The sequence below is a fragment of the Rhamphochromis longiceps genome, linkage group LG10 (genome assembly GCF_057381845.1).
Source record: "Rhamphochromis longiceps isolate RC_006_pf linkage group LG10, R_longiceps_female_GT1.1, whole genome shotgun sequence".
Classification (NCBI taxonomy): domain Eukaryota; kingdom Metazoa; phylum Chordata; class Actinopteri; order Cichliformes; family Cichlidae; genus Rhamphochromis; species Rhamphochromis longiceps.
This window is the reverse complement of record NC_140566.1, coordinates 1,138,959-1,154,827: the sequence shown is the minus strand read 5'-3', so window position 1 is coordinate 1,154,827 and position 15,869 is coordinate 1,138,959. Positions and strand designations below refer to the sequence as shown.

At 43.9% G+C, this 15,869-nt stretch overlaps 1 protein-coding gene across 2 annotated transcripts in view; it reads left to right on the top strand.

Moving 5' to 3' along the window:
- sim2 (SIM bHLH transcription factor 2) overlaps positions 1–8,988 on the top strand; it is a 60,090-nt gene extending 51,102 nt beyond the window's left edge. For both annotated transcript variants that reach the window (XM_085419777.1, XM_085419778.1), the window contains 2 exons: positions 2,200–2,521; positions 6,913–8,988. In XM_085419777.1, coding sequence (XP_085275903.1) covers positions 2,200–2,521; positions 6,913–7,601 — 1,011 coding nt within the window. In that variant the 3' untranslated portion in view covers positions 7,602–8,988. The remainder of the gene's footprint in view (positions 1–2,199; positions 2,522–6,912) is intronic.
- Positions 8,989–15,869: the final 6,881 nt, after the last annotated feature.

Genomic DNA, 15,869 nt, shown 5'->3' with positions numbered 1-15,869 from the left:
ATACAGACTGGAATTGAACCACCAACCCTCTGATTAGTAGGCGACCTGCTTTACCAGCTGTGCTACAGCAACTCTTCACTGCTGTACACTGCTGCATTCATCTTTCCCTCAACCTTGACTAATCTCAGTCTTGATCCTGGGACTGGGACCCAGCATTTGGAGTTTTAGGTATTATTTCTGCATTTCGTTTTCCTCATATTTAGAAACCCAGGTTTGTGCCTACCTCTAGTCCCAGTTTCTGATCATTTTGCTCCACTATTGTTTTTGTTGCTCTGTCAGTTGCCAGTTGTTATAAATTTAAGTCTTGTCTTATGACAAGTCCTGCTTTGGGGTCCACTTCCTGGCTGCATGCCACACAGTGGTTATATTACAGTCTTCCAGTTCCTGGTGATGAAAAGAATTCCCAGAACATGATGCTGTCACCAAGTTTCACTGTACGGATTTGTGATGAGCGGAGCCTGGTTTCTCCAGACATGACACTAGAAAGTTCAGTCTTTGTCGTGTCAGACCAGAGAATGTTTTTTCTTATGGTCTGACAATCTTCTAGTGCTGTTTAGCAAACTCCAAGTTAGCTGTCATGGGCCTTTTAATGAGGAATGGCCACCTTGACCACTCCACCATACAGGCCCTGATTGGTGGAGTGCCGCCGAAATGGTTGTCTGGAAGGTCTCCTCTTTCCACAGATCAAGCGGAGCTCTGTCAGACTGACCCTTGCATCGGTACAACCCTGTCTTGGAGTTCTACAGACAATTCCTTGGACTTCATGGCTTGGTTTGTGCTCTGACATGCACTGTCAACTGTGGGACCTTACATAGACAGGTGTGGGTGTAACCCTAGTTACTAAGGGTTTCAGTGCATTATCATTGAGGTTGACTTTTTTTTCATTATCAAGTTTAATTAAGTAAAATTATTTTTTAAATAACTGAAGAGCCGGTGTTTATGATGTCCCAATGGTCTGTAAAGTATACAGTTTGGGAGTACTGCCTCCTTGCATTTTACCTGAAGCAGCTACGGAGATCAAGAAGAGGGGGGAGAAAAAAAGTCAGGTCCTCTGAGTGAGAAACGTTGTTGCCTCTTTAGTCGGATTTTGCTGAGGAAACAAGCTGCCAGGCAACTGTTGTTTAGTTGGAGGAGAGTTTTATTATTGCTGGGATTCTTCTGGTTGTGCTATGACGCCGCACCCTCGCCTATTTGAGGGTTCAGGAGAACCCGTTTTGTTGTTTACTTTTCTCAGGTTTTTTGGGTGTACCAGTCCAAAGATGGCGAGCCACCCCTCCAGGATTTGTTGAGATGATTGATCTGAGAAGAAACTGAAATTCTTTGGACAAGCCATGAACTTTACAAATTCTACTTAAGTCCCAGGACAGAGTTGCACTTCACTGCTCCTTTGCACATTCTACAAGAAGAGATTTTATTGCTGGACTCACACAACTTAGAGATGTGGGCTGAATCACATCCGCTGGGGGTGTATTCTGTTTATTTTTTTGTTGATGTAATTGGTTTTTTTTATTATATATGTAAGTGATTATTCATGTTGAGATTTTAAGGTTGTGAAGAAATGCAAGTTCAGTGGTCCAGTACCCATGAAAATATTCAAATCTGTATCCCAACTATTAAAATGTGTTACATGTACTTTCCAATCCAATTACATGTAATGTCCAATCAACTGAATTTACCACAAGTAGACTCTGATCAAGTTGTAGAAACATTTGATAGATGAACAGTGGAAACAAGATGTACAACAGGTACATAATATACGTGTTATGTTTTTGTTCTTTAATTTTACTAAATTTGCAAGACTTTGAAGCAATTTCTTTAACGTTGTCATTATGGGGTATTGTGTGTAGAATCTTGAGATGAAAAATGAATTTTTAGAATAAGGATTCAGTTTTAGAATATGACAAACACTGAAGCACATGAAGTGCTGAATACTTTCTGAACTAACACAGAATGTTTTACCCACCGACAGTGAATAAGTTGAGATGTCATTTAAGCTTCTGCTGAATTTTACTCAGTAGAGCTTTGACCCTGATGATTACAGCGAACAAAGAACAATTCAAACCATTTTTGGCTTACAAGGGATCTAGTAGGAAAAAGATAATCAAATATTTTATTGTCTTACAGAGCTACTTTGATAAATACTGAAATAAAGTGTTATCCTAAGATAGTAACCATCCCTGTATTTTTTATGAACATCAGAAGGCTCCTCGCCTCTTCCAGCCGGACCTCTCATACTGCTCGTCACAAAAGGGGATGTTGAAAGACAGATCCCTGTACCCAATGACCCCTTGCAAGGAGACGAGAACCAACCTGAGACCTGAAGGAGTTCAGGTGTCCTGCAGCCCCACTTACAATCTGACTCTCCATTACCCATCCCATCATCAGCATCTGAACGTTCAGAGCCAGCTGCCCAGCTCAGTTCCCTCCTCTCAGCTATCTCAACAAATCATCGGCTCCCTGCATAGTAAAGGGGCTGATGGATGGAACATCAGCAACTCCACAGCAGCCAACAAATACAAAGGTTACGTTTTTATTTAATTTGATTTATAGTCTAGGTTTCTATGATTAAATCTCATTCTGACATTCCATATTCTAGATTTTGTTTTACCATATTTTAACTACTCTCACCCAACCCCACTTCTGTTAAAACCACCTCAGTAGAATTGCCACTGTGGGGACCTAACACTAAACCATTTGTGGTGGAAGCAGCCTGGGCGTCAAGGATCACTGGGCAGGCAGGACTCACTTTTACAGCTCAGTGATTTTATTTACAGTGATAAAAAAAATTCAATTCCACAAAGATGTTCTCCCAAGAACACAATAGCTCATCGCTCTCTAGCAAGGGTCTCTCCAATACAATCTGTACACAGGGAACCGGGCAAGTTTCTCTCTCACAGGCAAGTGGCAAAAACAGTGGTAAAGGAGCCAGGCGTCACTAGCTGTTTGAAATATAATGGTCCAGCGAGGACTGATGCTACCTTAAATAGTGGCTATAAACGAGGACATCAGGAACAGGTGGACATAGCGAGCAGTTCAGGAGGTTGAAGAAGGATGAATTGATCGATCTGGCAGGAGAAGAGGAGGTTTCGCTGGAGGAAGGTCTGGCTAAACCTGCAATTGCGCTGCACCTAATGGAGGTTTTGCGGCCAGAAGTGCGGTTAGAGCAAAGGCAACGTAGAAAATTGGTGGAGGAGAAAAGTGACAGCAAATAATGGAGCAAAAGGAGGGAAAGAGTTAAAAGAGGGAAGGGACTTGCCTGGAGAGATTAGGTAAATGAGAGGTGAACAAAGCTAAGGAAGCCAAGGTGATGATAGATTCGATCTGAATAGAGCTCGTGTTTTTATGCCTTCATTTGATGAAGATGCTGTTGATGTGTTTTTTGAGATGTTTGAAAAAGTTGCTATAGATAGTGGGTGGCCTGAAGACAAGTGGGCTTTGATGGTTCAGAGCAGTAGCAGCGCTAGATGCCACTTTTGAAATATGACGCCTTCTTATGGTAGGTGTTCCGTAAACTTACCGCAGGCAGTGACGTGAGCTGGGGAGACAACCAAGTGAGTCTTATTTGGATATGTGGCATAGACAGGAAGTTGCTTTGCATTGTTGGATAAATTCATCTCAGGCTTTTGGTCATCATCATAAGTTGAAGGACCTAATGTTGTTGGAGCAATTTAAAGTGAGTGCTCCCAGGGAGGTTGACTTTTATCTCAATGAATGTGATGTTGTGAGCCCCCGGAGGCCACAGAGTTGGACGATTGTTATGAAGTTGCCCATGGATTTAAGGTGGGAGTCAGTCTGGGGAGGAGGAGAGTTAATGAGGATAGGAGTGAGGATGGTCCATATGGTCAGGGTGGAAGCAGGACCTGGCACCCGTCAGGACAAGAAAAGAGTTTGATACAACAGCCCAGTGGATCAGCTCTATTCCAAAGTAGGAGCCAGAATTCTCCTGCAGAGCCTCGTTGTTATTGGCGCCATAAATTAGGTCACAAGAAAAATCAGTGCCCTGGTTACCAAGAAGGCAAAATAATACCAGGCCGGTAGGTCTGTAACAATAGCTCGGGAGTCTCTCAATGAACTACAGGGATATGATGGATTTATGTCTGAGGCCACTGTCTCCCACAGTTCACCACTGTGCGAGGTGTAGGAGGGGTCATGAGATCCTGCAGGTATACAAGCTTTACCTGAGATCTGAGCTGGTTAGAGGCTTTGTAATGTAGCAGAGTCACAAATCTCTCCTTTAGATCTATCGATTTGATTATGGCCAATGATGTGGCCTGGGTTAAAGTTGCTCTGTCTGTCAGTGATTACGCAGTGGATTCCCCCAAGACAAGAGAGCTGGAGTTTCCTGAAGTTTTTCCTGCATGTGTGGCCCCCCTGTGAACCACCCTTTTACTAACCTCTCTGATTCCCTATTAAGCACTTGGAATGGCTGTGATGTGCAACCTGTTGATGGGAATAAAGCATGTGGTGGTATAGGTGATGACCCAGGAATGGGTGCTCTTCACAGCTGTCAGAAGAGATAAACAGGTCATGTGAGTAAAACATGAGGAGGACCCTCTGAATTGGGAGTCTCTGGTGCAGAAGCAGCAGAATAATCCTTCCCTGGAACATGCTATGAGGTCAGCAGTAAGTGCAGGAGGCTAAAGATGTGCCAAAGTGTTACTATTTTCACAATGACACATTGTTCAGGAAGTGGAGGCCTCCTTCTAGGCCAGCTGATGAGGACCGGGCCACAACAGAACAAGTCGTTTTGCCAAAGTGTTGTCGCCAGGAGGTTTTGCAGTTGGTGCATGCGTCATTGTTTGGACACATGGCTGCAAAGAAAACCTTGGAGAAACTTAGCCAACACCTATATTGGCCTAGTATGTGGAAGGATATGAAATTATTTTGGTGCCGCTGCCATGTTGTCGAAGAGCCAAGTGTATCTAACCCAGTAACACCATTACAACTTTTTCCAGTTGAGGATGAGCCTTTTGCTCACATAATGGTTGACTTTGTTGGACCTTGTTGGAGCCAGGGATCGAACCAATAAGCTTCCAATCAGTAGGTGACCTGCTCTACCTCCTGAGCTACAGCCACTCACTGGCAAACATGAGTAAACCCTCACTAGGTTTTGGATAAAGTGTACACTCACAAACCTGTCAAATCTGCATTTGAAACGTTGGCTGCCATAACAGTATAGTATTGCAACATGGCATTTGGGTCTTCTAACTAAAATAGGAAAAAAGGAACATAAATAGCGCCATCATTGTCAGACATGGCGCACATCTGGTTGACATACACTCTGCCATGACACCAATCTGGGCCAGACCTGCTTGCTATGTGGGTCTGAGGTTGTTAATGCCAGACTATATAACACAGAGGCCAGAGCAGCTCCAGAGGCAGGAGGTAGTTGACTGCTATTCTGAGCTATTTCAGGATGTGCCTGGAATATCTGATAGGATTGTTGATGATGTGGATGTGGGAGAGGCAGTCCCAATCAAACAACATGCATCATCTGTCCCCTCACAAATGGAAGGTGGCGAAGGAGGAAGTGCTTTACATGCTCCAGATTGGTGTGATTGAGCCAGCAGATGGGGCGTGGAGCTCACCTGTACTGTTAGCTGCTAAGGAGGGATATTTACACAAATTCATCTGACCTCCCCTCTGTCACAGAACAGATGAACAAAAGACAGAGAGCATGCAAACATTTAACTGAACAAATAACATGAACTAAAATGCTCAGACACACACACACACACACACACACACAGTGCTGGTGGTGACTAATTCACAGTGACTCATGCCATTTAACAAGATATTAATAACCAGCAGATGATCAGATCATTTTTGGAAGGTGAATTTTAGGAAGGTCAGTCATGTCACGAATTCAGATGCTTTCCCCATACTTCGGCTGGAAGACTGCATTGACCAAGTGGGTAGGGCTAAGTACGTAAGGTTGATCTTTTGAAAGGGTACTGTTAGGTACCACTGACAGAACGTGTTTGTGAGATGTCAGCATTTGTGGCTTATGATATCTTATACCAGTTTAAAGTGCTACCGTTTGGGATAAAGAATGCTCGTGCCACCTCCCAGTGGTTGATGAATTTTGTCATTCAGATCTTTTTTTTCCAAAAAGAAAAAGCCTGCGCTGTGAGGTCAGGAAGACGGGTGAGTGAGCCCAGCAGCTAGAAGTATGTATTTTTCCTTCATGTCCAGGCTTAGAAGAGGCAGCTTGATGGCAAAGGTGCCCACAAACAGGTCTCCCAAGAACACAAAATAGCTTGCTGGCTCTATGCAGAACAATCTGTACACAGGGAAACAGCAGTTAAGTTTCTCCTGAAGAGGCAACTGGTGAAAGCAGTGGTAAAGGAGTTGGGCTTCACAAGCTGCTTGAAATATAATGGTCCAGTGAGGACTGAGGGTCTGGAGTTCTGGTTCTGAACAAATGCCAGACTACACAAACACAAGTAGGAAGTCCATATTGAAGCCAACAGAATCATTTTTTGTAGTCTGGTGTTTTTCTGAATTGTTCTGTGTTTTCCAGGTTAGCCAGCTTGTAAAGCTGATGCTGTTCTGAAATGCATTCGGTCCTCTTGATCTCTGCAGTGTTACAGATAGGCTTTCAATGGCATTGCCACTCGCACCAACAACAGAAAGCTGTAGCTTTAACTTGCAAGTCCATATTCATATCCACACAATTCATGTTGTTTTCAGAATGGAAGAATGTTAAACTAAAGCTTAGTCTGCAGTAGTGAATGCAAGCTCAGGAAAACATGCATTTGTCAATAACATCATAGGTGGATTCATTAAAACACTGACAGTCTGACATCTTATGAATAACACTGTAAACTCCTTAGGAGCCATTCAGCAGAGTGCTCATGTCATTTTAATTAAGGTGCAAGCCAACTTCTGAACATGTCTTCTCTTTAATAGGGCCTGTACTGGCAGCTGACCGTAGGTACCAGGATGATTGTCCCAGTGGAATGAACCCTCTTTCAAACAGCAGGCTAAAGGACGAATTCTGTGAACATTACACACTCGTCCATAGCAAAGTTTGTCCACATGCCCAGCCTCATGCCGCAAAGGGGAGTAAAGCTTTAAACCAGGACATGCAACATTATGCAAAAGGTGACAGGGCCCTGGCTTGCCCTGTGCTCAGCAGCCTGGTACTTGGTAAAGGTGAGCATGGTGGCTTGTTGCATGGCATAGGCCAGTCGCTCCCTGTGCAGATAGTGCTTGAGCAGAAGAAGATGCTCTGTATGATGGAGACCCCTTACAGTCACATTGCTGCAGAATATCATCAACCTGCTGACGACCAGCAGCAGTTTGGAGCTGCCACGGAGCCACAGTCCAGATCTGCAGACGACACAAGAATGCTGACAGGTATAGGAGCTCCATATATGTCTTTAAACTTTCATCAAGTCTTGGGCAAACCTGGTCCTATTAAGGCCTCCCCTTTTGCCTCACTGAGCAATATAACAGATGGCCATTGTTACCAAGGTAAAGAGATGGTGTCTTACAACTGTACTAGCCAGAGTCCCAGCTCCAGCTCATCTCCTGAGAGCCACAGAGAGACCCCACACCGCACTGGCACATCTGTCATCATCACGAATGAGAGGTGACCCAGAAAGAGAAGCAGGCTTTATTCGTGTCTGCACACATAGCTCTGACACTGCAGCTGATTACATCATGTTAAAACAGGTTTAGAACTTTTCTGTAAAGCATATGTAGTAATGCAGCGTTTGAAAGTATTTTATTTACTTTCTACTGAATAAATGAATGAATGATTTGATCGTAACCTAAACTTAGGACTTAAAGATGGAATAATGTCTGAATCATGTGATCAGAATATTTGAAATGCAAATATTACTACTGTTACTTCAGTCATTTCATAGCAGGTGTGTTTGTCCATGTGTCACTTCCATGGGAACATGTCTGTGAAGCCTCAGTCATCCAGGTCATCGTAGTCTACGGAGCTCGGAAAGAAAAGCCTCTGGACTTCTTTAAGTTGCTTGAAGACGTTTCACCTCTCATCCGAGAAGCTTCTTCAGTTCTAGGGTCAAATTGTGGAGAGTCACAGATTTAAGCCCTGTGGGAGTGTCCCCCCCAAGAGGGGCAATGGACCCCCTACCTAATCACACGAGCCAAGGTGTGGAAACGGGTGTAGGTCACAGTCAGCCATGGTTCCATGGGAACAGTTTAGTCTTCAGCTCATTTCATTGTTCACCTTCATTTTCTGTAACTCTTGAACTTGTTGTCAAACTGGTAAAGTTTGATGTTTTTAGTCTGCCTGTGTTTTAGCTGTGCTGTGTTTGCTTGTGCTGCCATGAATACTGCATAGCAGACGTGTTGTGAATTTTCATATATTTATTGCATAGCTGAAATTATTCGTTAAAACTCAAAATATGATAAGTTAACGACCAACACAGGATGAAACACTATCAAAACTCAAATCTGTGACAGATCAGAAGACTTGATATTTGATTTCACTGTTAACAGCTGTCTTCTAACAGGGGCTTGTTTCAGGGTTAGGGTTAGGTTTACTCATATAAATCGAATCACGTTGGTTTGTTTATGATAACACTCATTCTAAGGCTGAATAATGACGACCAAAAACCTAAAAACATTTGCCAAAAATTATTATTATAAGTATTCTGGTGTTCAGCATTTTAACCCTAAATATTAATGTTTGTCTGCTTGTGTTTTTTCATCCTTTGCACTTTTTTTTTATAAACAATAATTTTCTGTGAAAGCAATCAAATTAAAGTCAAGCGTAATAAGCTGGGTTTGTAATATTATATTATTCAAACAAGGACTGGTATAGCTTTGGAAAGAGACTGGTTTGTTCCTGTTTCCTGATGGTGTGTTTAGTTAACCTGTTACTGACCGGAGCTAACTTTGTACTGCATACTGCTAATTTAGCCAAACACTTTCATTCCAGACTGTACCACACTATCAACCTGCTTTACACCAGCATGTCAGTAACATTTGTAATTTATCAAAATTACATTAATAAAGCTATTTTAAAAAAAAACATTTTTTCAAATCAGTTCTTCCTGTTTCTTTATGTGGTCATTGACAATCTGTCCATAACAAAGTTCAGCGCTCCTAAATTTAAAGACGTTTTTAAGTGAAACTAAGTTTTCCAGTGGATATTCTGTTGCCACCTCAACACAAATGTGAGTGGTCATTGCTGCCCTTCCTGTTCAAACACAGTATTCAGACTTTTTTTTACACTGTATTCTCATTAATTTGACTTGTGTTGTGTTATGCTTGCTGAAGACTGGTGCAGAGTGGAGGCACAGGACAACATGTTCAGGCTGCTGCATCATGTGCAGTTTCTCCTTTTGGTTACTTTGGTTACTGTGGCTCAGGGGGTTGGGAAGCGTATCTGTAACCGGAAGGTCGCCAGTTCGATCCCTGGGCTCTCTGTCCTGGTCGTTGTGTCCTTGGGCAAGACACTTTACCCTATCGCCTACTGGTGTTGGCCAGAGGGGCCGATGGTGCGATATGGCAGCCTCGCTTCTGTCAGTCTGCCCCAGGGCAGCTGTGGCTACACCTGTAGCTGCCTCCACCAGTGTGTGAATGTGAGAGTGAATGAATAGTGGTATTGTAAAGCGCTTTGGGTGCCTTGAAAAGCGCTATATAAATCCAATCCATTATTACTTTCACATGGACATTTTGGAGAAGCACAAATATTTTTGTACAACTCCTATTTTTCAGCTTTCTAAGAGCTTTAAAAATGATCTTGATATTTATGAAGTTATTGGTTTCTTTGCTAACAATCATTGACACACACCTCTGTGAAGGAGGAGTGCCCAGTGTCCGTATTTTACTTTTGCCAGCTGAGGATTTCATGACTATGGCAATGATGGGCTTGATTGAGTACCAGTAAACAGGGCCTAGTTTACTGGAGCTAGTGTAAAACCTTTCAGTCCTAATAGGTCCTGAACGAGCAGCTAGCGTTCGTGCAGACAGGCTGGCTGTAGGAGGTAGAGCAGGTCATCTGCTAATCAGTGGTTCGATCCCTGGCAGGTCCAGGCTGCATGCCAAATATCCTTGAGCAAGGAACTAAACCCAAAGTTGCTCTCCAATGAATGTGTGTGAAAGCACTTAAGTGCAGAATATCGTGCCTGTGTGAATGGGTGAATGAGGCATGCTGTATAAAATGCTTTGATTGATTGATTATGCCTTCAGTTGTCACTTGCATCATTACATGTACATGTTACCGACTATACACACATTGTACAAACATCACATTGGGAAGACAGGTCAGAGAAAAACTATGAAATACACAAGAGAGGAGGAGAAAAAAAGCTCTACCCAGACTGAGCTCCTGAGAGGAGAAAAAAACCGGTTCATTTACCGATCACACGAAGCAGACTGAGTGACTTTGGTGCTTAAATGAAGCCACACGCAGCTAAGTGTCATTTTTCTTTTGGTTTTGTTTCCTTCAGTTTAAAATCTGCCTTCTGAAGAGTCATCACAGCGCTTTAATGGTCTGAACTGTGTGTGCGTGTCCACCGACGAGGCTGTACATGTGTGTCACACACTTAATACAAAAAGGGAGCGCTTCCTTTTGACCCCAGCAACCTGCAGACTTGAGTTGTTTAATAGGATGTTGAGAGTATGGATCCAACAGAGAGCCATTTGCTTAATAATCTTCAGATGGCTTTTGGCACCAACAGCAGCTTAACGGTGTCTCTTCACCCCTTTTACTTAATATATCTGCTTCTGTCACACAAGAACCCGTGGGCTAAAGGACTGAGAACAGAAATGACCTTCATAATATTGTGATGGTACAGGAGGATGAAGGAAGAAAGGGAGTGTTATAAAGTGGTCATAAATAATTAAGACTGACCTTTTATCTAGGAGATTAAAGATTAAATGATCTTTGATTCAGTTTTGGTGAATTTGTGCACATCAAGTGTAAATCTGTGTGTGCATCATCACAAACTCCTGTTTACAGTACAGCTGAATGGTGCAGTTGCTGCACTGGCATTTTTACTAAACTAATCTAAATGCAATCTCAAAGAGAACCAGTCCGTTTATGCTGTGAATGAACCGACAACACTACAGTAGTGTCACTATGATGACTTCCATAATGGCCTGTTATGTCTGAGATACAGGAAGTTTTGAGGTCCCATGAAAGCAACATGCTGCGTCCACTTTGCACATTTCCTGCCACTTCATCTGGAGAGGAGAGCTCAGCAGTGTAAGGTGCTGGAGACAAATGAAGAGTCAAGAAATAGATCTGTGTGTGATCACATCAGCCACATGAGAGGAACACTCGACTGGTACGCATATAATGCCAACAAGCCTCACCTAATAACACACACACTCACACGCACACAAACGCGCGCGCGCACACACACACACAAACACGCGCGCGCACACACACATTAGAGGAAACCCAGGGTTCAGTATATTGCCTGAAGACACTTGGATATTAAGCCTCTGGAAAATCCTGTTCCGGGCGGGGTGGGGGGCTAGAGGAAGAAGACCGGACAACGATTGTTTTGGAGGAAGGAAGGTTCAGGGTTTCAGTAGTCATCATCATGGGCTCATCGGATTAGAATGAGAATAAGCAGTCATCATTTGCAGGTTTTGTCGTTTTATTGTATAACGGGTAAAGGAAAGAAAGACACACATGGACTGCTCTCTCTCAGCTGCCGCCCCATGTGGGAATGAAGAAAGAGTGAGGGGTAGGTGAGTGCAATTAAGGCCAAGCACCACACCCAATCAAAGGTGAGGAAAAGAAACAAGGTGCATCTGGTGAAGTGAATGTGCTAGAAGGTGAGCCTTTACAACAGCCGCTCCCATATTTCTACTGAGAAATATGTTCAAAGGATTAGAGATGCTCCTTTTCTCAAAGCGGGGGCAGAGGAATCAGACATGCTACAGGTCTACTATAAGTTCAGGGGGTCGACCTAGAGGTCGACAATGCAGGCCAGACAGTTCAGGGGGCCGACCATGTAGCCAGCGGTGGCGGCAAAGCAGGTCCAAATGCCAACCGCGTGGGATGCAGCGGCAGGCCCAGACCTGCAGACCGTTGGGCAGTTTTGCAGGTGCTGGGGGCAATGTACGGGGCTTGGCAGAGGCAGGACCAGGTGATGCAGGAGCAGGCAGCGCCCTGACCACTGGCGGAATGGCAGCCACAGGCGGTGGAACTGGTGATAGTGGCACTGCCGGTGACGACATAGGTACTGCTGATGGTAGAGTATGAAGTGGCTGAATGAATTCAGAGCCATCAGCGGACACAAGGATGTGCTGGAGCGGTTCTCCTGAACCTGAACTGGAAGATGTGAATAAACATTGGGCATGCGTGGAACTGCTCTGGGGTTGGAAGTCTGTGATTGGACCTTGGAGTGTCCATCCTAAGCGGGTTTTGACTGCTGCAGGAGATCCAAATGGTCCATGTCTAACTGGTGCAATAGGCGTAATAAGGTGGGTATGATCAGAGCCTATGAGCAGTAGTGGAGCTGCTTTGTTAGTAAAGGTTAATGGGATACCTTGAAGATGCTTGTATCTCCGTTGAAGAGAGGATACGGGGTAGGTGTGGTCTGAAAGTGCTAAGTGACTTGTAGCGAAGGCATTATTAATTGTGTATGTTTTCTCTGGATGTGCGATGGGTGAGATTTTGAAACTTACGGAAGAACCTTGAATAGTTTCAACTTCTTGACGGACCGTTCTAAGTGATAATCTCTCTGCTTCCCCAGTTAGATTGAGATGCTGTGCAGCTGATGTTAGAAGAATGGTACGCTGGGAGCCATCATCAAGTACTGCATATGTTTCAAGAGTTCTTTTGCCATTTCGCAGGAGCACTTTCACAACCTTTAAAAGGACACTGGGACAATCACTAGATCTATCAAAGTGTAGTGTCCTCACTACAGGATTAGTTTCAGTTTTAGATCTCTTATTTACATCACATAGGATCTGTAGATGTAGTCCCATACAGGTGGCACATGCTTTCCTCAGGTCACACTTTGCGGCCTGATGAGTCCTAGCACAACGCCAGCACCGTTTGTTTGCTTTTATCCAGTTTATTTTCTCATCCTTTGTCTTCTGAATGAACTCGGGACACTTACTAATGTGATGTTCAGGTGAGCAGCAATATGCACATCTTGCCTTAGTCATTATGATGGGTTGTGCTGCCTGTACAGGATCGGATGCATTTGTCCCATGTAATATTGTTGTGAGTGGAGAGGTGTACTTATGGGCAGGTCGTGGCTGGTTAAAGGATGAAACAGGACTGTCCTTTCTTGGTTGACACTTGCATTCCATTTGCAACCAGGATGAGAACAAAGGTAAGTCATACGTCACATCTCCTTGTTCCCTGTAAATGTGCCGTTTGAAGCGACTGGAATGCTCTGGGGGCAACTTTTCAAGTAGGCGATCGACATGGGAGCCACAATTTAGTTCTGTCCGTCCTTGATCACCCATAGTGCTAAGCAAACCAACTAAAGCTTGCACATGAAGAGCAAAGTTATCCAGAGTCCGACCATCACCTGCTCTGATAGGAGGAAGCTCCAGTATATTCCGTAGCTCTTTCAATGCTAGCTGTCTTGGTTGCCCATAACGCTCATAACTCAAGCTTTGATGGCTTGAGTGTATGGGTCAGGAGCATAGGAAAAGGAAATAGCTAACCGTTTAGCTTGGTCTACTTTCAGATGATCGAGGAGGACATGATATTTAAAGTGCTCCGTCTCATGAGGGTCAAGCAGGTTAGTAAGGGCCATTCGTAACAGCCTATACTGGATTTCATCTTCTCTGGTAAGGTCTGGGAAAGAAGGACCCTCAAGCTTATACACATGTGTTCTAGTGCTAACAGGGTGACTAGAACTAGCAGTAATGGGTACTGAAGGTTTTTGTGCATGCAAACCATCAGATGTAGCTGGTTGCTGCTTTACAGGAGGGTGCTGCCTTGGTTCTGGAATGCAGACGAGAGGTTGAGCGGGGTCTTCATCTAGAGGAACAGCAGGTTGAACACATGAAATCTGGTGGGGACCTTGCAGTGGCGTGGCCAGGAAATTAAAAGGAGTCTCATCTGGTGTCGGAAAAACTGGTCTAGGCAAACCACTTGAAGGAACTGCAGCATCTAATATTGTTGAATTAGGGAAAGGAGGGCTAGCAGCCAGAACTGCACCAGAGTGACGGCTAACCTGGGGGGGGCTGAGAGGGTGATTGACATGTTGCTGGATCAATCACTGGGAACTGCTCATGTTGCTGATGTGTTTGGGGAATGGCTTGTAAACCGCAAACAGAGGATTTGCTTTCATCAGAGACAGTGTGAATTGAAGATCTGGAGGAACTGCGAGAATGGGGAGGAGATAACTGAATCATGAATTGCCTAATCTCCCTCATTGTCATCAGGAGTTCCCTCATCACCTCATCTTGATTGGTGGGTAAAGGAGCAGGGGATGTCTCTGGTTGTCTTTCTGACTCTCCGACAGGATCCTGCAGCCCATGTGTGTCTTTGTCACTATGTTGGCATTCTGTTTGACTCTCTGTCTCACATGTAGCTCTTCTAGCTCCAGGGTACTGAACGTCATACTGCTGCAGGTAGGCAGGAGGTCGACTATCACGACCGGAACGTCTCAAATCTTCAGTCAATGGCTGCTGTGAATCCATGACGCTAACGCTACTCCGGCTCGGAGGACCATGTTTTGGAGGAAGGAAGGTTCAGGGTTTCAGTAGTCATCATCATGGGCTCATCGGATTAGAATGAGAATAAGCAGTCATCATTTGCAGGTTTTGTCGTTTTATTGTATAACGGGTAAAGGCAAGGCAAGGCAAGGCAAGGCAAGTTTATTTGTATAGCACAATTCAACAATAAGGTGATTCAAAGTGCTTTACAGAGACATTAGAAACAAGAACAAATAAAAAGCATGATTTACAATTGATTAAAACAAGCAAATAAACTAACTAACTAATTAACAAACAAACAAACAACAGTATATAAAATCAAAACAGATAAAATCAGAACAGTAGATAAAATCAGTAGTTAAAATGTAAGTTTTGAAATTTAAGCTTAAAGTGTGGATTTGGTGCTTTATTCAAATGCAGCTGAGAGGAAAGAAAGACACACATGAACTGCTCTCTCTCAGCTGCCGCCCCATGTGGGAGTGAAGAAAGAGTGAGGGGTAGGTGAGTGCAATTAAGGCCAAGCACCACACCCAATCAAAGGTGAGGAAAAGAAACAAGGTGCATCTGGTGAAGTGAATGTGCTAGAAGGTGAGCCTTTACAACAACGACCATACGATCATCTCTGCATTCTACAGGGTGGGCCATTTATATGGATACGGCGTAATAACATGGGAATGGTTGGTGATATTAAAGTCCTGTTTGTGGCACATTATATGTGAGGGCAAACTCCTCAAGATGGGTGGTGACCATGGTGGCCATTTAGAAGTCGGCCATCTTGGATACAACTTTTGTTTTTTCAATAGGAAGAGGGCCATGTGACACATCAAACTTATTGGTAATGTCACAAGAAAAACAATGGTGTGCTTGGTTTCAACGTAACTTTATTCTTTCATGAGTTATTTACAAGTTTCTCTTTGTTCACAGCCATTGACATGTCGAAGAGGTTAACACGTGAGGAGCAGATCGAAATTGTGTTGATATCTGGTGAACGCAGTAACCGGGTCATTGCAGCAGATTTCAATGCAAGACACCCTACGAGACCACCCATCTCCATGCTACAGTCAGCAAACTGCTTGCTAAGTTTCGTGAAACTGCTTCAGTGTTGGATTTGCCAAAATGTGGACGCAAGAAAACTGTCACTAATGAAGAAACATCAGTGGCTGTCCTAGCTTCATTCAGCAAGAGCCCACAGCGTAGCACTCGCCGCATGTCACTGGAGAGTGGCATTAGTCGAACATCCCTTC